Source organism: Cnephaeus nilssonii (genome assembly GCF_951640355.1).
Source record: "Cnephaeus nilssonii genome assembly, chromosome: 13".
NCBI classification, from domain to species: domain Eukaryota; kingdom Metazoa; phylum Chordata; class Mammalia; order Chiroptera; family Vespertilionidae; genus Cnephaeus; species Cnephaeus nilssonii.
The window spans coordinates 60,501,333-60,523,398 of NC_137084.1; the positions used below are offsets into that span (position 1 = coordinate 60,501,333).

Sequence of the window (22,066 nt, forward strand, 5' to 3'; positions counted from 1 at the left end):
AGTTCTTGCCCGGAAGCCCCTCGTCGATTTCGTTCCCCGAGACTCGCAGCGGAGAGGGTCCCGCAGTGCATTCTGGGAAGGTGGCTGGGCTCTCAGCTTTGTTTCCGGCGGAGGAGCGGCAGCCGGTTTCCCGACAGGCCGCAGGGGCACCGCGTTCCCCAGGTTGCCGGCTCCCCGCGGAGGCGCTCCTGCTTCCTCGCTCGGTTTCTGGCTGGCGCGGGGGGTCCTCCCGCCGCTTGCCCAGCCGCCAGCATGTCCGGGGTGCGCGCTGTGCGGATCAGCATCGAGTCGGCCTGCGAGAAGCAGGTCCAGGAGGTGGGCCTGGATGGCACGGAGACGTACCTGCAGCCGCTGTCCATGTCCCAGAACCTGGCGCGTCTGGCGCAGCGGATCGACTTCAGCCAGGGCTCGGGCTCCGAAGAGGAGGAGGCCGGGGGCGCCGAGGGCGATGCGCAGGACTGGCCGGGCGCCGGGTCCAGCGCGGACCAGGACGACGAGGAAGGTAAGGCCCGGGTCTGCCCCTCGCGTCCGCCCGTCTGTCCGGGCGTCCCGGTACCCGCCCGGGAAATGCCACCCTGTCTCTTCTGTGCTAGGTGAGATGCTGTGTGTCCTTTTGAAAGTAAGAGGTTTGTGTGAAAGGAACGCCCGCGTAGAACAGTAACTGTGCTCTTCTTTGTTTTGTTTTTGTTAATCCTCACCCGAGGATATTTTATCCATTGATTTTTAGAGGGTGGAAAGGAGGGAGACAGAGAGAGAAACGTCGATGTGTGAGAGAGACACACCAATTGGTTGCCTCCCGCAGGGGCCCCAGGATTGAACCTGCAACAGAGGTACCTGCCCTTGACCGGAATCGCCCCCGCGACCCTTCAGTCCACAGGCGGATGCTCTAACCACCGAGAACCCAGCCGGGGCTCCTTTTTTTTTTCTTCTTTTTTTTTAATAGCTGGACAATTTAGGGTTTTGTCTTACTATCAATACTCCGTATCGTTCTGCAAGTTTCCTTGAGATGGAGCGTTTGAGACTTGTTACTGGTGCAGTGTTTACGTTTTTAATAGAGCTTTTGTCACTTAGCACACTGTGGTTAAGAGCCCTGGAGTTCTTTGCCATTTCTGATCTGTGTGAGCTTGAGCGAGTACCTTGTTTCTCTGTGCAATTGTGAATGTTGATGGTAACACCTGTATTGATTGGAGTATGAGATAAAGGTTTAAGAGGTAGACAGAGGCCAAATCTAGTCGGCCAGGATAAGCATTTGGCTTTTATCAGAAGGACAAATGAAAGCTTTTGAAGGATTTTAAGTAGGCAGATGATTTTGTTTAAAAAGATTATCCAGGGTGCTATGTAGTAAATGGGAAACAAAACTGGAAGGAGGGAGGCTAGAGAATTGTAGAAAAAAATATGAATGGTTTTGGGGTTCTCATTCTTGTCAAAGATAAAAAATATTAACAATTCTTGTTATAGTAGTAGGCAACAGGAGTAGCCATAAACAAAGTGAAAAGGTAAGTGATGGACTGGGAAAAATATTGGCCCACAGTGGTTAATATCCCTCATATTCAGAGTCCCTTCAACCTGCAAAGAAAAAGACAAAGTCACTGGAAAAAGAAGCCAAAGATATAAACAGTCAGCTCACAGAGGAAAGACCTCAGATCTCTGGTAGGGAGAGGCTAGTTAAAACATCATTAAGATACTATTTTCATGCATAAGATTAGCAGAAATTTAAAAGATTGTTAATATCCAGGGTTTGGAATGTGAATTGATAGAGGCTTTTTGGGAAACAATTTGGCAATTCTGTACGTATCAGAATTTTTTAAAAATAATTATTTAAAAAAAATTTTAATGTATTTTTATTGTTGATAGTATTACAGATATCTCCCATTTACTCCCCTATCCCCCTCTCCTCCAAGCCCCCACTCATCCCCCCCCCACCCTCCTGGTCCTCACCACCCTATTGCCCATGTCCATTGGTTATGCATATCCTACCTAATAATAGACAAATATGCAAATTGACCACACCTTTGCTACACCCAAGCCACGCCCACCAGCCAATAAGGACAAGTATGCAAATTATCCCAACAAAGATGGCAGCTAATTTGCATATCAAGACAGCGTAGAAAGAAGCCAAGAGCTGCAGAAGGGAGCAAAGCTGCGGAGAAGCAAGCAAGCCGGGGGGAGGAGAAGGGAGGAGCGGAGGCGGGGCCGGGGGAGAAGGGAAAAGCAGGCGGGCTGGCAGAGAAGGCGGGCCGGGGGAGAAGGGAGGAGCGCAGGCGGGGCCGGGGGAGAAGGGAAAAGCGGGCGGGCTGGTGGAGAAGGTGGGGCGGGGGAGAAGGGAGGAGCGCAGGCGGGGCCGGGGGAGAAGGGAAAAGCAGGCGGGCTGGCAGAGAAGGCGGGCCGGGGGAGAAGGGAGGAGCACAGGCGGGGCCGGGGGAGAAGGGAAAAGCGGGCGGGCTGGCGGAGAAGGTGGGGCGGGGGAGAAGGGAGGAGCGCAGGCGGGGCCGGGGGAGAAGGGAAAAGCGGGCGGGCTGGCGGAGAAGGCGGGGCGGGGGAGAAGGGAGGAGCGCAGGCGGGGCCGGGGGAGAAGGGAAAAGCGGGCGGGCTGGCGGAGAAGGTGGGGCGGGGGAGAAGGGAGGAGTGCAGGCGGGGCCAGGGGAGAAGGAAGAAGAGCGGGGGGGGGGGGGGGGGAGGGGCTGGCGGAGAAGTTAGAAAAGCAGGGGGGCTGGCGGAGATCGCGGGGCGGGGGACAAGGGAGGAGAGCAGAGCAGGCAGGGCGGGGTAGAGTGCAGCAGGAAACCCTATTGCAGGATTTTTCCTGCAACGGGAACGCTAGTGAGTATATAAAGTTCTTTGGTTTATCTCTTCTCATCCCCCCAATCCCACATCCAGGTATGTCAGTATGTTCCATGCCTCCCTACTTCGGGTCCTACTTTGTTGGTCAATTCATTTTGTTCATTAGATTCCACAAATAAGTGAGTTCATGTGATATTTGTCTTTCTCAGTTTGGCTTATTTCACTTAGCATAATATTTTCCAGGTCCATCCATGCAGTCCCAAAGGGTAAGAGATCCCTCTGTTTTATAGCTACATAGTATTCTATTGTATAAATGTCCCACAGCTTTTTTATCCTTTCATCTACTGATGGGCACTTCGGCGGTTTCCAAATCTTAGCTATTGTAAATAATGCTGCTATGAACATAGGGGTGCATATATTCTTTCTGATTGGTGTTTTGGGGTTTTTAGGATATATTCCCAGAAGTGGGATCGCTGGGTCAAATGGAAGTTCAATTTTTAATTTTTTGAGGAAACTCCATACTGTTTTCTGTAATCTGCATAAGTCTGCATTCCCACCAGTACTGAACTAGTGTTCCTTTTCTGCACATCCTCACCAGCACTTGTTTGTTGATTTTTTGATGATAGCCATTCTGACAGGTGTGAGGTGATAGCTCATTGTGGGTTTTTATTTGTTTGTTTGTTTGTTTTGTTAATCCTCACCTGAGGATATTTTTTCCATTGATTTTTAGAGCGAGTGGAAGGGAGGGGAAGAGACACAGAGAGAGAAACATCAATGTAAGAGAGACACATCAATTGGTTGCCTCCCACACATGCCCCGACCAGGGTCAGGGGTCAAATCTACAATTGAGGTATGTGCCTTTAACCTGGAATCGAACCCAGGACCCTTCAGTCCACAGGCAGATGCTCTATCCACTGCGCGAAACCATCCAGGGCTCGCATTGTGGTTTTAATTTGCATTTCTCTGATGATTGTGTGTGTCAGAATTTTTAAATGTGCATCTCTTGACCCACTAATATTTTGGCTAAAATTTAACCTACAGAAAACATAGTACATGTACACAAATGTGTATTCAAGATGTTTACCGCTACTAGCATTGTTGGATCTAATCTACCTGTCCATTAAATAGGAATGGTTAAACTTACTGTATACCCATACTGTAGAATACCATCCTATCTAATAAAGATGGTGGTGCCCACAGCCAATAAGAAGGGAATATGCTAATTGACTGCCATGCCCTCAAAGATGGCGGCACCCACAGCCACAAGATGGCAGCGCCCCATCCCCTCAGCCCTGCCAGGGCGGCAGGCGCAGCAAGGCTGGGCCTGCCCTTAGGCAGGCCCGGCCACTCCGCGCCTGCCTCCAGAGTCCCTCAGTCCCCTCAGCCCCCCAGCCGCCCAGGGCCGGCCCAAGGCCCAGGCAAGCTTCAGATGTTGGCTGCCCAGCCGACGCCCAAGGTGCAGGCAAGCCTCGGATGGCGGCTGCCCAGCTGCCCAGGGCCGCCTGAGGATCAGGTAACCAGTGCCAGCCAAGGTTTGCACTGCCGGCAGTGGCAGCAGCAGAGGTGTGATGGGGCGTCACCTTCCCCTGATCGCCAGGTCACCTCCCGTCCCTGAGGGCTCCCGGACTGTGAGAGGGGGCAGGCTGGGCTGAGGGACCCTCCCCTCCAGTGCATGAATTTTCATGCACCGGGCCTCTAGTACTGTGATAAAAGAATGAAGTAAATCTATATGTGCTGATATGGAAGTGTCTAAAACAAATAAGTAGGCGCAGGGCGGGGGAAGCAAGTAATAGAAATATGGGAGTATCTATATATATAAAAGGCTAAATATGCTAAAAGGTCATTATGACGTGCACTGACCAGCAGGGGCAGATGCTCAATGCAGGAGCTATTGAGCTGCAGTGACTTGGCAGCAGCGGTTCTCGGGTGACACACCCCAAAACCAGAGAGGAGGGAGCCCAAGATTCCTTGCAGGGCTGCGTGATTCCACCTTCCACCTTGGGTTATGTTGTTGCTAAGGCACTGTTGACCCGAATCTGGTTTACTGCACACTTGTGTTTGCTTTCCACACCCTGTACAACAGCAACTTTACAGAGTGCCCCTCTCACACTCCGGGACCCTCTGGGGGATGTTGAGAGCCGGTTTCGGCCCAATCCCCGCCAGCCAGGCTGAGGCGCCCTACCAGCCGGAGGGACCCCACTCACTCCTCAGACGCTGGGAAGGACCACAGGAGGTTGGCGCCAGGGCATGTCGGCCTGTCTTGCCCAGTCCCACCCCGCCGGCCACCTTCTAATTAATTTCCTTTCAATGTGCACGAATCCATGCACCAGGTCACCAGTATGTATATAAATACACAGAAAAACATGTGAACCGGTACACCCCAACTGCTAATAATGATTAACTTTCAGGGAGGGAGAAAATTAGGGCTGGGGAATAAAGGAAAACTTTCAATTTTTACACTGTAACTGTCTATTCTTTGAACTATATACAATAAGCATGTGTTCATGAAGTTTAATTTTAAAAATAAAATTTTAAAAATGATTAAGAAGTTGCAAGATATGTTAATAGTGCATAATATCTGAATGCTACACTTATTGGCCATTTTTATTTTTGTACTTTCCTATATTCTGGAAATTCTCTATAATTATTTATTCACATTTTAAAAGCTGGGAGAAAAGGTTATTTAAAAGGCTTGCATAAATTAAAAAAGATATTTGAATGCCTATCTATCATGTTGTAATGTTAGATTTAACCTATGGATATTAGTTATCATTTTGTTTTGCCATTGTAGGAATACTAACTTAAATGTTCAAGATTCAAGAAAGGGTAGGGGGCGTAGGATAAAAGAAGATACAATTTTGAAATAACATTTATTATTTCTTCTTTTACTTCTTTAAAACCTCTGGATGGGCTTCCTAGCTTTTATTCATTATAACTAATATTCGTGTATTTCTTTTTCTTTTTAGGGTTGGTAAAATTTCAACCTTCCCTTTGGCCTTGGGACTCAGTGAGGAACAATTTGAGAAGTGCCCTGACGGAGATGTGCGTTCTCTATGATGTTCTCAGTATCGTTAGGGATAAAAAATTTATGACTCTTGATCCGGTTTCTCAGGATGGACTTCCTCCAAAACAGGTATTTGTGGGCTTTAGCTGGATAACGGTACCATTTTGTTAAATCCCAGGATCACTTTTTACGTTGTGTGCCTACTGTTCCCTTTTCCTTTCATGCAAAAGTAAGTCAAGGTGAAGATTTAAAGACTAACTGGCTCAAAACAAAGTCATAAAACTGTATCCTTTATACTAGTATATTATTTTATTAATATTCCTGTGACTTTTGGAAGAGTTAAGTCTCATTAACAATATAATACTTTAAAGAAGGGGGCCTCAAACTTTTTAAACAGGGGGCCAGTTCACTGTCCCTCAGACCGTTGGAGGGCCGGACTATAGTTTAAAAAAAACTATGAACAAATTCCTATGCACACTGCACATATCTTATTTTAAGTAAAAAAACAAAACGGCAAAAACACCCACATGTGGCCCGCGGGCCGTAGTTTGAGGATGCCTGCTTTAAAGTTTCCCAAATTTTAACAAAGTCTTAGAGCCTGCATCCTTAGTCTACAATATATTATACAAAAATGTTATGACAGAATGACTTTGGGGTCAGATAGACCTGGGTTCAAATCCTGCCTTTACCCTCAATAGCCCTGTGACCTTGAGTAAGTTATTTTCTCAGTTTTTCCTTCTAATCCCTCCCCTTCTTTTTAGGGCCTGGTTAGAAAAATTAGAAAAGCCAAATTAGGGAGGATATTGAAAGCAAGGTAAAATTACTGAGATCTGATGAGGAGTATTTTCAAGGTTTGAACATTAGAAGATGAAAGGGATGCGGAAAAAGGGTGAATTGGTGAATGAAGAGTCTGAAATTGGGGAGGTCAGCTGAGAAGGTTTTTAAGGAAAACAAGCATCAAGATCGTGACCAAGTTAGTGGTGTGGAGAGGAAACTGGTTGTAAGAATCTATTTATAAATAAAATTAAGTGAATTACTTAATTACTCACGTGGAAAAAGTTTCAGAATCTAGAAACATTGCTTTGGAAGACTTCTTAGAGATCATTAAATCTGCTTCCTTCATCTTACAGAGAGAAAACTAAGCCCAGGGAGATCAGTGATGTGTTCAGATTGCAGTAAAGCCAGTGGTTAGAGAGCCAAGCTGAGACCTCCAGCACCTCATTCAGAGCCCACTGCCTTTTCCACCTCAGTGCTTCCCCCAGAAAGGAGTTGCAGGAGTTTCTTGAGCTCTTCAGGAACTTAGAATTAGGTCCTCTAACATGAGCAAAAGATTATTGTGACATTGCTGTGGAACTTGATGATTTTGACTCTTACAAGCCAGAAGACTTTCTGTTTGGAAGTATGTGTGGTTAATGTACTACACAAATTGGTGGTGACTGTGGATATTTATGTATGTGTATACAGCACTGGTGCAGCCATTACAGATTTTGATTTCTCATCAGTTTTCCAAAAATTAGCGTTCAGTGAAATACATTTAATATTAATGCTGCTTGATTTCAGTATTCATTTGAAAGGCACTTAGGTAGCTCACTGTAATACAAGATAATTTTACAGCTGTAGTCAGTAGAGTCATTCATTTATTCATTAAATAAAATATAACAAGCCAGGCATTGTTCTAGGGCCTGTGGATATAGTGATTTCTGCCATCATATAGGTTACAATTCAAGTAGGGGTTATAGACCTTAATCAGAAGTTTAATAAGTGCCACCAAAAAGTATACACATGAGTGAGGAGTGTCAAGACACAGGAAAGGAATGGCAACACACAAGAGGGAGGGAGCCTAACCCAGCTGGGCAGAGCGATGCAGGGTCAGTTCTGAGGAGTAGCCCACTGTGCTGTTTTTGGTTTGACCTAAGTCTTTATTTAAGTTGACCAAAGAAATGGGTTAAGGTTATTATTTTTAAAAAGTACATATTATGTGTATTTTCCCCCTCTTTGCTTTAATTTAGAAATCTCTTTAGTAGGTATGTTGTTACTGGGAAAATGTGTAATTTTCAAATCATTTAAAAATAATACAGAACTACGCTTTTGGATTGTTTTTGGTAGAATCCTCAGACGTTACAGTTGATATCTAAAAAGAAGTCACTTGCTGGAGCAGCACAAATCCTATTGAAGGGCGCAGAAAGACTGACTAAATCAGTGACCGAAAATCAAGAAAATAAGCTACAAAGAGACTTCAACTCTGAGCTTCTGAGATTAAGGCAACACTGGAAACTTAGAAAAGTTGGAGATAAAATTCTTGGAGATCTAAGCTACAGAAGTGCAGGTATAGATTACTATTAAACACTGTGCTTTTAAAATAAAGTTTATAAAAATAATATACAGAATTGATTGCAATGTTACATATTCTTCTATAATTTGTTGTTTCTCAGTTACATGTTACATATTAAAGTTTTAATTTCTGTAAATTTAGCCTGAAGAAGCTAAATTACTTTTATAGCCTTAGATAAATATATATAAACTAGAGGCCCGGTGCACAAGATTCTTGCACTTGGAGGGTCCCCCAGCCCAGTCTGCACCCTCTTGCAGTCCAGGAGCCCTCGGGGGATATCCAACTGACTGGGAGTGGGCCTAAGCAGGCAGTTGGACATCCTTAGCACTGCCACAGAGGTGGGAGAGGCTCCCGCTACCACTGCTGCGCTAGCCAGCTGTGAGCCGGGCTTCTGGCTGAGCGGCGCTCCCCCTGTGGGAGCACACTGACCACCAGGGGGCAGCTCCTGCATTGAACATCTGCCCCCGGGTGGTTAGTGCACGTCATAGCTATCAGTCGTTCCGCCGTTCGGTCAATTTGCATATTACCCTTTTATTATATAGGATAGTTTATAGATTAATTGTGAAAACCTTTGGATACATTTAACAGAAAGTTCAAAGATAGGGTTTGTGTGCTAACATAACCTGAATCATAATTAACATATATGTCAGAAATAAGAAGGTAGGACTGGACGCACAATCAGAGGCTCACCTGTAGCCCTTAAAAACTGGGCATAAAAGGAGAAAAGAAACATTCTGTTGTTTTGGTGTTTTGTTTTGTTTTCCTCCCGTCAGTCTGATAAGCTGTTTTCACATCCTGGGTGAAGAGAGGATGGTGAAAACACCTTGCCTACCTTTTTCCCATTCAACCAGGGCTGCAAGGAATATACTTTGTTGACATATACTAAAGTTTGATGATCTTGAATTCACATGTTTTGGTGTATATTCTTTGTGGTTGGGCTATAAAAGCAGGTTTCTCAAGGTATTTATGGAAGTGTCTTTAAGCTGCTGAATTGTATTCAGAGGAACTACACAGTAAAAGTTTATAAGACTCACAGTTCAATGGGATAAGGGTTTTGAATACCAAGAGATAAAGCAAGGAGCCTTGGCTGTGATTGTTGAGCTAATAATAGTAGAGATCAATGTATGTTTTTTAATTTGTTGATTTGAAAGAAGAAAGGAGAGAGAGAGAGAGAGAGACATCAATATGTTGTTTTCACTTTATGCCTTCATTAGTTGATTCTTGTGTGTGCCCTGACAGGTGATCGAACCCTCAACCTAGATACTCTAAACAACTGAGCTACTCGGCCAGGGCTAGTAGATCAGTATTTTAAAAGAATTAATTTGCCAGAGCAAGTCAGCATTATTCTAAAATTAAAGGAAGGTATATTGAGGTGGTTAAGTCATATATTGGAGGACCTGTGTGCCTCAGCATTGCTGTGAATTGGGAAATTTTGAATTCTGAAGGTAAAATCCCATTACAAAGATGAATTCAAGATGATAAAGACATTTTCACATTTTATTAGGCGGTCTGTAGAAGCTGTACTTTCTAGCTGTGGGCGTTGTAAGTTCTTTCCAACAAATAATTATGTGCAAGTACTTTACCCAATTTCTCTCTGTGGGACAGTCATCCATGATTATAAAAGGATTTGATTACATTTGTTTCTAATTGCAAGAAGATCTTGACCATCTTCCCTTGTTATAAAACAGCAATTACTGATAATCACCCACTCTTGACATAATTCAGCAGTCAAAACAACTTACCGAAACTTTTGCACTGAACAAAACACCTCATAAAAAAATTTAGGGACTGGTTCAAAAAAGAGTAGTGTTATGCACTGTCCTTTTGTCCTTGCTGGATTTAGAACACTTCAGTTGCAATCTGATTCTAGAGGCTGAGCTCCAAAAGTATTTAATCTCCAGGGAGTACATTCATTTTGCCCAGCCATTGTGCCTCAGTGGTTAAGCATCGGTCTATGAACCAGGAGGTCACAGTTTGATTCCCCGTTAGGGCACATGCCCAGATTGTGGGCTTGATCCCCAGTAGGGAGCATGTAGGAGGCAGCCGATCAATGATTCTCTCTCATCATTGATGTTTAAATTCTCCCTCTCCCTTCCTCTCTGAAATTGATAAGATATATATATATATGTATATGTATATGTATATGTATGTATGTGTATATATATGTGTATATATATATATTTTTTGGTAAGGGTTAGAACCAGACTAAGTCCAATGGACATTCTGAATTCTGTGCATGGAGTCCTTCCATCCCAGGTTTTTTTGGTGGACTCCAGGTTAACAGCCCCTCTTCTAAAGGTAGAGAGTTCTGAAGTGAATACAGTGTTTTTATTTTATGCTAGAGCCATCCATGTTGATATGGTGTTTTTTTATGTACTTTCTTTTTTTTCTATGCATGCATATAAGCATAACCAATGGACACAGACAACAGGGGGGTGAGGGCATGAGTGGGGGTGGAGGGTGGGGGCGGGGGCAATAGGGGGATAAGGATACATATGTAATACCTTAATCAATAAAGAAATATATATATATATGTGTGTGTGTGTGTGTGTGTGTGTGTGTGTGTATAATAAAAAGAAGTATATTTATTTTATCAAAACTCCATTGGAATAAAACAATTTGGATGGCACATGGAGTTCGTATTATAATGATAGCATTAGACTAGGGAGTGTTATTTTTTTAAGGTAAATAAAACTTTTCTCCTGCTTCCTTTCTTCCCTTTGCTCACCACCCCTTCCTCTTTCCCCCTGAACACATGTTTTGGTGGGAACTTAATTTACTAGTATGATTCAATGATGTGGATGTGAAATATTACTTTATACTTAATAATGTATGTTAAATGTGTTCATTGCTTTTTATTCTCCTATTTTTAATACCCTCCTAGGATCTCTCTTTCCCCATCATGGTACATTTGAAGTAATAAAGAATACAGATATTGATCTAGATAAGAAGATACCTGAAGATTACTGTCCCCTGGATGTTCAAATTCCTAGTGATTTAGAGGGATCTGCATATATCAAGGTATTTTTCAGAGTATTTTTCAAGTAATTTCTTATTAATAACCCAGAGACTAATGTGCTAACATTTGTGCATGTGTTTTTATTGTCATATAGGTTTCCATTCAAAAACAGGCTCCAGACATAGGCGACCTGGGCACGGTTAACCTCTTCAAACGGCCTTTGCCCAAATCCAAACCAGGTATAGTTATGTTCTATCCTCTAACGTTTAGTCTTTTTTTTTAATATATATATTTTATTGATTTTTTACAGAGAGGAAGGGAGAGGGATAGAGAGCCAGAAACATCGATGAGAGAGAAACATCGACCAGCTGCCTCCTGCACACCCCCCACCGGGGATGTGCCCGCAACCAATGTACATGCCCTTGACCGGAATCGAACCTGGGACCCCTCAGTCTGCAGGCCGACGCTCTTTCCACTGAGCCAAACTGGTTTCAGCTAACGTTTAGTCTTAACTGAGCTTAAACATACAAATAAACTAAAGATAAATATAGGTAGGAAAAATAGGTATTTTGGAGTAAGAACCAGTAGAAATGTACTATTTATAATTTGTTAATTAACCATTAGTAAAGAGCTGTGTAATCTTTTTTTAAGATTGACCTTATTTACCAGTTTTCTTTGTGTAAAAGAAGTAATAATTTCTATATTTTGGAAAGTATATGCTGTAATATAATATTTCTGAACTTCTGTTGTATGTATTCAGATCACCATTTAAGCTAGTTAATGCATAATATAGTTAGATAATTGACATATATATATATATGTCTTGTGTCTTTCAGGTTCCCCACACTGGCAGACGAAATTAGAAGCAGCACAAAATGTTCTCTTGTGTAAAGAAATTTTTGCACAGCTCTCTCGGGAAGCTGTTCAAATTAAATCACAGATCCCTCACATTGTGGTGAAAAACCAGATCATCTCTCAGCCCTTTCCAAGTACGAGCAACCAACCCTTTCAAGATTTATAAATAGGACTTTGTGGTTTGGGGAACAGGATAAAGAGTTGTCAAAGGAACAGTAAGAGCAAAGAGGTGGTGTGCTGTCCATAACGGCAGCTGGGAAAGCATGCAACACAAGCCACACTACTGATTCTATGGCCTAAATCAGGGGTCCTCAAACTTTTTAAACAGGGGGCCAGTTCACTGTCCCTCAGACCGTTGGAGGGCCGGACTATAGTTTAAAAAAAAAAACTATGAACAAATTCCTATGCACACTGCACATATCTTATTTTGAAGTAAAAAAACAAAACGGCAAAAATACCCGCATGTGGCCCGCGGGCCGTAGTTTGAGGACGCCTGGATAGTGGAACTCCAGATTTTAAACAGCACCTGTTCAAAATTTGCACTAGCAAGACCATTATTCAACCACAGTTGCTTTGAGGTGTCTCTGCTAACGCCATGTGTGGAAGACTTTGCAGGGATCCTGCCTTATTGCCTGAGATGTCACTTAGAAAATGCTTAATTAAGTTCCCATAATATTTCTAAATTTGTGGAAATTAGATTTTAATTATATGTTTAAAAGGCAGTTAGATTTCCCCTGGAGATCATTTTGTAGTTAGCTGGACACTTGTTTTTTACATGAATTCTGAGGAGTATCTTCTAGATCTTGTCAAGGGAATAGGTTTTAGGAATGAAAATCTTCATCCTGGTTCCCTTGGAAGCAGGGGAGAGTATCTCTCGCCTAGTTAGTAAGACCAGATACCAACTCTCAGGTTTTGTTTTTTTCAATCATTCTTTTAATCTAAAGGAAGAAGAAACAAATTAATTAATATATAGCTTCTGTTCACCTGTCTTTAGCCACAGCACAAGGTCAACAGAATTTGAGTTGTTAAAATACATGGTAGTTTATTACATTCATGAATAGTTATTTTGAAGCCTCCTCTTTAAGTTTAGAATGCCTCTTTATGTGGTTCAGATCCATTTGCTTTCATGTTTCCAAATGTGAGCTCTTCTTTGAGCATTGTGTAGTAACCCTAATGTGAATATTTGAGAATGGGCTGTGATTGTACTTTATAAAGACAGGTTGTGCCTTTTCATAGTTTAGATTATTTATATCTATTCTACTTCTTTTTATAAATAGGCTTGCAGTTATCAATTTCTTTGTGCCATTCCTCAAATGACAAGAAATCCCAAAAATTTGCTACAGAGAAGCAAAGTCCAGAGGACCACCTTTATGTCCTAGAGCATAATTTGCATCTATTGATTAGAGAGGTAATGAAATAAATACTTTTGTTTGCATTGCAGTGAGCATGTCCAAAACAGTGAAAACGCACAAGCTCCCCCCTTAAACAAGTCCTCATTAATCACATAACAATGACATTCACTGTCTGTGATGAGAAAGATTTTTGCTGTATGCTTGGGGAATACAGAGATGATCAGAATACAGTCACTGTTCCCTAGCATAGCTGCTAGTGGTAGAAAGATACCACATGTTTTATAGTGAGGTATAAGAAACGCATGTTAAAGGGCGCAGAGGGAAGAGTGGTTCTGTTTGGGTGATCAGGAGAAATGACTTGCCAGAGCCTGTGAACAGGATAGTCCTGCTGTCTCAGGGCATGTACCACTTACAGGCCATCTAAAACGGGGTTTCCAGAGTGCTGGTTCACAGTTTAGGCCAATTTCAAATGAACCCCTGAGAAACTTTTAATAGAAATATACATGTCAGCCTCCTTTCCAAGGTCTGCCGGTGGTTCTGTAAAAGCCAGGTTTGGGAGCCTCTAATTGAGGGTATAGTGGACTAACTAGTACTGATCACATATGTTCTATTGTGAGACCTACTGAAGAATACTTGGTCTTGTACTTTAAAACTTCTAAAATAAAAAAACCAACTTGAGAGGGACCCTTCTCTTTACAGACTCATATTATGCATGGCCTCGGTGTTAGCATTTATCTGTGTGCCAGGACTGTGAACCACTGTATGTGGTTCAGATCCATTGCTTTCATGTTTCCAAATGTGAGCTCTTTGACTGAGCACTGTGTAGTAATTAATATGTGGATATTGATAGTCTATAACAACTGTTGTTGTTACAGTTTCATAAACAGACCTTGAGTTCTGTCATGATGCCTCATCCAGCAAGTGCACCTTTTGGCCACAAGAGAATGAGACTTTCCGGTCCTCAAGCTTTTGATAAAAATGAAATCAATTCATTGCAGTCCAGTGAAGGGCTTCTGGAAAAAATAATTAAACAAGCAAAGCATATTTTTCTGAGGAGTAGGTAAGGATGAGCGAAGTTATTGCTGTTGTGTGTGTTGTGAAACCACAGCCTTCTTTCCTTTATTATTTATCTCACATGTTATTTTGGACATGCTTTAACCTTTCTTCTCAGGGAAAGGAAGGTGGCTGCAGTATGAGAGTTTATGATCATAAATGGTCCTGTCAGATTTGGGGAAGACTCGGATCCATGGTCCATGTAACTCAGTATATTTTTTCTAACATGCTGGGGTTGTTGGCTCTATCCCCTTGACCCCCAGTAGGGAGCATTCAGGGGGGTAGCCGATTCATGTTTCTCTCCTTCCCTTCCTCTCTCTAAAATCAATAAAAACATATATTTTTAAAAGATATAAAGGGAAGATTACTGGCTCTGGAGTTAGACTCCAGGTTTTGTACCTGGCTCACAGCTCTGTAACCTTGTAGCAAATTACTTAACATTGCTACACTGCTCTTTTTTCTTCTGAAAAATGGAGCTAATAATTGTATCTACTTCACAAGGTTGTTAGTAAGATTAAGTTATATAATTCATGAAAACACTTATAATATTTGGTACATAATTAGCACTTGAAGAATCTTAGTTCTTATTCATTCCTATTTTATCTTTCTTGGAGTATAAGGTTTTAATTGTACAAAATGTTTTTCTAGCTTCTCATGCAAATAATTACAATTCCATTACAGCGTGGGTATGTCCCAAGTCATTTATTAGCAGGGGTCAAGTATTGATATTTATGAATGATTATATTCTTTTTAGAGGATGAGATTAGTACCCGAGAAGTCTCCTTCTCGCTGTGTTCTGATAAGATTTCCTGGGTGGGAGAAAGCAAGTGGAGTTAAAGGGAATGAGCCTGAGCACGAGAGTGGGCTGCAATGAGAGGCTGAGAACGCACTTCAGAGCGATGTGAAGGAGGGCTCCATGACAGCCGACCTTGCTTTAAAGTCTGTGCTTTTCAGACAGTGGTATTTTTAAAATGTCGTCTGGTTCTCAAATCTCCATAAATTGATAAGTGATTTATAATCTTACTGTTTTATTTGGTGGCCTTTACAAAAATTTTTACTTCTTTTCTTTAAAAGGACTGCTGCAACCATTGATAGCTTAGCAAGTCGCATTGAGGACCCTCAGATACAGGCTCACTGGTCAAATATTAATGATGTTTATGAATCTAGTGTGAAAGTGTTAATCACATCACAAGGTTATGAACAAATATGCAAGTAAGTGTCAAAAACAAGTTCTTCATTTGGAAGAAATACGGCAAACTTTAATTAATAAAAATTATAATTTTATGTAGACAATTGCCAAAATGCTTTCTTCCTAAATATTTACTGTAAAATGTGGTACTATAAAATGTGGAAATGTATAGTGCTACTTTTTCTGCATTTGTTCATCTAGATTATTTGACTTGGGGAATTTTGGGTTTCTTGTACATGTCATGTGCTAGCAATTTGTACGTTGGTTTGGAAAAGTGTTGTGATCAAAGTGTTAGTTATTGTCTATTTTATGAGGTTTTTTGGTTTGATCTAAACCAAGTTAATAGTGTCCATAATCTGACTTATTTGCTGATTATTTCAGGAGAGGGTGAAGACTTGATAAAACCTTTTCCCTTTCTATATGAGAATTTGACCTTTGGTTAATTCTCTAGCTCTAGTTCCCTAGTAACCTGATAAGGAAATATGCCATCTGTGTTACTAGGCAACATTGCTTATGGCAAAATGATTGATTTCACATTAAGAAATGGATTGGGACTGGGAGGAATTACAAATACCCGACAGGAATGCCTGTGGATTTCCATGGATGGGGTGGCTTGTGAAACTGGGCAGTCAGTGTCTGTTGTGAGGACCCTGGAAACATGCCTGTGGAGTTGTTACAAGTGAGCGTGGCTCCTGTTGCATCTGAGGTTTGCAAGTCAAGGCAGGTACTACACATATCCTGTGTGGAGCTCGCCTCGTTCAGCCAGGGGTGCCGCTGCCGTGCTGACAGCTGCATGTCCTGGTGCAAGGACTGCCACAAGAGGAGCAGCCGATGTTGGCCAGCTGGCAAGCACGGGTCCTCTCCTGTGCCCTTCGTGGACTGGTGCTCAGCGTGGCCTGTGGTAGTCTGCCTGACTCTGATGGTTTAGTTGAACCTAAGAAAGCTCCTCCCCACCGCATGGGTGCTGGTGTAGGTTATCAAAAGTATCTGTTATTTTCTTTTTCTATGATAAGGGTTAATGTTTGTGGCATTTACAAGGTAATTTGGAACATTTCTGATTTTTAGTTATATGTGTCTATCCAGGTCCATTCAGCTGCAGTTGAACATTGGAGTTGAGCAGATCCGCGTGGTACACAGAGATGGAAGAGTCATCACGCTGTCTCACCAGGAGCAGGAGCTGCAGGACTTCCTTCTGTCTCAGGTGAGAGGTGCAGACTACAAGTCCTGAGCCCCTTCCTCCCATAGCCATTTAAAGACCAAAGTGGGTAAACAGTGGGAAATGGTAAGTTATAAAAAGAAAACCATGTTCTCTGACATCTTACTTCTCGTGCATATCTTACAATCTATTGTTTAGTTGAAAGTGTTGATAAATATCCTGGATTTGTTTCCACTTAGTGTGTGTTGAAGAGAAAGGATCAGGCCTAAAACTTTCTCACATTTGCCAAGGTTTGCACTCCAGGGCCACATGGTGGTGGAGAGGTATTAACCCAAGAAAACCAGAGAAAGCGAGATTAGGTCAAAACCATAGTGACCATTAGCCATAATATTAAATGGCGTATTTAACCGTAAGCCATATGAAAACGTTCCCCATATTAAGGGGCAGTATGAAAAGTGCTGGGGTCTAGTCCCAGCTCCCACCACACACTTGCTCTGTGACACTGGACAAACTTCCAGACTTTTAACAAGCGTAAAGTAACAACAGTATTTTTCTTACCTTCCTGGAATTGTGATGATCCAGATACTATATTTTCATATAAAATTCCAAAAAATACTGATGCTCTCCATCCTCACCTGAAACAATATTAGACACTGACTTGCTACTTTGGCACCAAGTAAATGAAATTTATTTGTGAGGAATGGCAGCTCTTGATGGATTACATGTAAAATGGCTTTGGCCAGCTTAGGCACATGCACAGAGATGTATTGGAGGGCTACTGGATAGCTCCCAGGATCAGTGGGGAGTCTAGAGACAAGGCTTGCAAATGGATAGGGAGCAGAGGAAGCTAGAAGGTGAGACCCACAGCCGAGCAGTGCCACTGCTGCCATCCTGACACTCCTCCCGGCTGGTGGCGGACTGTACTCAAACTGCCCCTGCGTCTCAGTCAGGGTCCTCACAGGCAACACGTGGCACACTCCAGGGGGTTTATCACTAAGGATCCATTTACGAAAGTGGGGATACAGGAGAGCCACCAGGGAAAGTGGAAGCCTGCTGCTAGTAGTAAGCATGTAACCAGGCCAATGGAGCCAAAGGGATAGAGGAGAGACAAGTAATAGGAACCCTACGGGGATAGTCACGCAGAACAGACGACCTTGAGAAGACCAGCAGCCTTTTTTCACTGGATACAACAAGCCTAGACAACCTCACAGGAAAGGTACCAAGAGACTAAATACCCTGACTGCACTCTCTTCCCTGCCATCCTGCCAGTTCTCATTACCTGGGTGGCTCCCACGATCTGAGCCCAACCTGAAACCAGAGGACATGGAAAGCTGTCAATGTAACCATACAGTTCAGGCTCCCGGGCAGAGTAGGCTGGAGTAGACGTGAAGGGTGAGTGGAAGATACTCAGCACGCCCCGCTACCTTGATTGTTGCTCCTCATGTAGTGATCCAGATGGGAGCATCCAGCTGGTCATGTGTTGTCCTCAAGCTGCCAGTAGACAGGGAAGGCGAGTGTCAGGCTATTTTAGCTTCTGCAATGGAAGTGGTGGTGGTGGGGGGGTGCTCTCCCTCCCCCCAGTAGTCACACACAGGAGGATTCCTCATACATGACATAGGGTTCCTGTGCTAGGTAGTGAAAACCCCACCAAAAGTTTACAATCATAACGTCAGGTCACTGCAAAGAAAATGTCCATGCAGATTGTCAATAAAGTGTCCTTTTTCATTCACAGATGTCGCAGCATCAGGTGCATGCAGTTCAGCAGCTAGCCAAGGTCATGGGCTGGCAAGTTCTGAGTTTCAGTAATCATGTGGGGCTGGGGCCCATAGAGAGCATTGGCAATGCCTCCGCTATAACAGTGGCCTCCCCGAATGGCAACTATGCTATTTCAGGTACTTTTACTTCTTTGGCAGTTTGGCCTTAAATTAGCTTTAATAGTTACATGTACTAACAGTAATTTATCTCTGCAGTAAGTGAGTTCATGTAGTAGTGGTGCTGAACAGTATCTGATCATAGCTGTTTTTCAGAGCAACAGATTATAACTTCTCTTTCAGTAGCTATAAAAATTGTTTGCTTGCAACACGTTTTCCTGGGAGAACATCTGAAGACTGCCATCGCCATTGTTACCCCTGTAGTTTGAAATGTTTAATGAAAAAAGAGATTTTTTAAAATGTACTGCTATAGATTTGGGAAGAATGGTATCTGATCCCAAAGATGGTAAAGGGACGACTAAGAGAGGAAGAGGTGTTTCATTAAGCACTTGCTGTGAGTCAGGCACTTCAACAAGCACCTACACATATTATGTAGTTGACAATTATATTTGGAGTGCTGTGGTTTTCCGGACTTAAAACCATCTTTTCTAATACCTGCTTTAAATAATTGAAAGAGTGGGTAGTTAGAAGTTTTTCCCCATAGGATCACAGTTTGTGTATCTGCAAGCTTGGTATTGCTAGATCTTCATTAATAAGAATTTCAAAATATGCTCTTCTTCTTCCCTAAGTAATGGTTAAAGCTTCATTAACCTAGAGTTCTTAATTCAAAATAATCTTTTTTTCACCCCTCCTTGTCCTGATTCTGAACATTTGAGTTTCATTATATATTTGATGCTTCCAGAACGACCTTCCAGAAGGACTAGTGGGCGGCAAGGGGAGGGGAGGGAGGCGGCTGCCACGAGGGCCGAGCCCCTTGCACGAATTTCATGCATTGGGCCTCTAGTATAGGACATTTGACTTTCCTAAGCCAAAATTCACCTTGCCACATTTTTATAGTGAATATAGTAATTCATGAGTATTTATACCAGCCTACTACCCATAAATTAGTAAATTAGTTTTAAGCATATCAAAACTGAAAAGCACTTTTAAACAGAATTTTCAAGTTGGTAACAGATAAGGTTTTTGTGATCATGGTAGAATGAAGTTGTATGATCTACTTTTTCTATTTTGGAAAAATAGCGTATTGATTATTTTGATTATGCTCCACAGTGCGCAACGGCCCTGAAAGTGGCAGCAAGATTATGGTTCAGTTTCCACGTAACCAGTGTAAAGACCTCCCGAAAAGTGATGTCCTACAGGATAGCAAATGGAATCATCTTCGTGGACCGTTCAAAGAAGTTCAGTGGAATAAAATGGAAGGTCGAAACTTTGTGTATAAAATGGAGCTGCTTATGTCTGCACTGAGCCCTTGTCTACTATGATTTTCTTCCAGAAGTTTCCAGATTTTATTTTCCAGGGACGTTTCCAGAAACTTTGACTTGAGGTGTTCGCAGATCAAATACAAGCAAAAGGAAGAGAGATCTTCCAAAGGAGTATTGTTTTTAAAAAATAGTAATTGGCAAACGTTTACTTAGCATTTTGGAACCTTCACTTTATAAGTGACAAGTGCTTTGTGGAAATTTATGTACAGTTAGTTATAGGGTAACAGTATGGGGAAATGTAAAATAATACTATTTTTATGCAGTTAACTTGAAATGTTATTAACTTACGGGTTTGAATTTGCTTTTTAAAGCATTCCTTTGATGTTGACACCAAATAAAACATATGGTTAAAAATTCCAGATACTTTCTGAATTAACCGCCTAAATGAGTTGTGTCTTTAATCAACTTGTCTCAGTCCACAGTTTGTTAAAAGAAAGATTGCTTAACACTCTATGGCAGTGATGGCGAACCTATGACACGCGTGTCAGCACTGACACGCGTAGCCATTTCTGATGACACGCGGCCGCATGCCGAGGATGAAACATTTGCTGCTCCTGAGGATGAAACATTTGCGACTAGAGTCTTGGAGTTAGTTTTTTCCTCAAAGTGACACACTACCCGAGTTATGCTGTTTTTTGGCGAAGTTTGACACACCAAGCTCAAAAGGTTGCCCATCACTGCTCTATGGCATAGCTTTCATACTGGAATTCAGTAGACAGACCCTCTGCCTGAAGTGTAACAAAGTACATGCCAACCAAAGGAGCCTGCCCTCCCTTCCCTACCAAAGCTATTAAACCGTGCGCTGGTCTTCTCACGGGCCTCCTCCTCCAGAGGTCTTCTGAATGCATGCACGGGTCTAACCTGAATGGGCGCTCTGAGCACTTTCTCAGCTTTGGGGCTTCCTTGGATCCCTTTTCGGTCTGTCCTCACTCCCTGCGAGAGGGCATGCCCCTGCCTCGCCCTGCCTCGGGGACTCCAGCCTTCACCCAGTGCCCTGGATCGCTTCTTTCCGTTAAAGTCTGACCCCGTCTTCTGCTATCAGTTCTCTTGCTTTTCTCATAGGGCAAATACTAATGGATTAATGGATTACATTTTGCAAGTAACATGTGTGCATGTTTGAAAATAGTGCCCCAAACCTAAAATGCCTGAGCAACTTCCCTTAGGAGATTCAGGCTGATGGGCCTTTTGGTACCACTATAAATAATATATAGGTAGTGGTTTCTTTATGAGTATAGCTTTCAACTTTTAAAGGATACTCTTGTAATAATTTATAACATGACTTTTAAAAGTTACTTTTAAAAGTTCTTTGTATTTCTCCATATTTTTTCCTTTTAAAAGAAAAATGGAACTTGTCAGCCAATAAAATACCATAAAACCTCCATGTTTTGCTTTCTTTTTTCCCTTTCTGATCAAGATACAGCTATCCATGGAAATTGAAATGGTAAGAATCTGCAGTTAATAATTTAAAAACTTTGGTGCTTCATAATTATGGTGGCCCACAAAGTTGCCTTAGCTAATTTTGCCATGCTCTTCTGTACAGTTCGTCTCACATGAGGAGCCTTGTGTGATTTTTGAAAAGCTCACACTGTAGTGCAGTGAACCTCAAATTTTCATCAAAGAACTAGCTTTTAATAAACTACCAAAAAAACTTCCAACCATTGCAAAATGATACTTTGAAAAATATAATAAAAATGAATCACTAGAAAATTTAAATTTAAAAAATAACAGCATAAAAGCTTCCCTTTTATTATCCTACCTAATAATAGAGTAATATGCAAATTGACCTACCTTTGCCACGCCCACCAGCCATGGCCACCAGGAAACCATCCTGCCAGAGGCTTTTCTGGCCTTGGGCACCAGGAGATCCATCGCCGGGACGCTGGGGTGCGGCCGAGCCCAAGGCCGGGAAAGCCTCCGCGGGAGGCTTTTCCAGCCTTGGGCACCAGCAGGGAACCTACGACGGATGGCAGGCAACTGGCGGTCGACTCCTGTGACAACCAGAGGCTGACCAACTGGAAGTCAGTGCTGGACCCGCCCCCAAGCAAGCAGTTAGGGGCAATCAGGCAGGCAGGCAGAGGGATTAGGGGTGATTAGGTAGGCAGACCAGCGGTAGGGGTGATCAGGTAGGCAGACAGACCCTCACTGGGCTGGCCCCGCCCCCAAGTAAGCTGTTATGGGCAATCAGGCAGGCA

The 22,066-nt window shown here is 42.7% G+C and overlaps 1 protein-coding gene across 1 annotated transcript; it reads left to right on the plus strand.

Annotated features, from left to right (window-relative positions):
• Window positions 1-52: 52 nt before the first annotated feature.
• Window positions 53-21,247, plus strand: MED17 (mediator complex subunit 17). Its single transcript, XM_079787132.1, has 12 exons — window positions 53-502; window positions 5,748-5,914; window positions 7,892-8,111; window positions 11,002-11,138; window positions 11,231-11,315; window positions 11,913-12,065; window positions 13,209-13,339; window positions 14,159-14,343; window positions 15,411-15,548; window positions 16,609-16,726; window positions 18,414-18,573; window positions 19,663-21,247. The coding sequence occupies exons 1-12, from the start codon at window positions 253-255 to the stop codon at window positions 19,872-19,874; spliced, it is 1,956 nt and encodes a 651-aa protein (XP_079643258.1). The 5' UTR covers window positions 53-252; the 3' UTR covers window positions 19,875-21,247.
• Window positions 21,248-22,066: the final 819 nt, after the last annotated feature.

Coding starts and splice junctions, on each gene's coding strand:
- MED17 (XM_079787132.1), top strand. CDS start 253: ATGTCCGGGGTGCGCGCTGTGCGGATCAGCATCGAGTCGGCCTGCGAG. Junction 11,316..11,912: donor TTTGCCCAAATCCAAACCAG/GTATAGTTATGT, acceptor TGTGTCTTTCAG/GTTCCCCACACTGGCAGACG. Junction 16,727..18,413: donor AGGACTTCCTTCTGTCTCAG/GTGAGAGGTGCA, acceptor TTTCATTCACAG/ATGTCGCAGCATCAGGTGCA.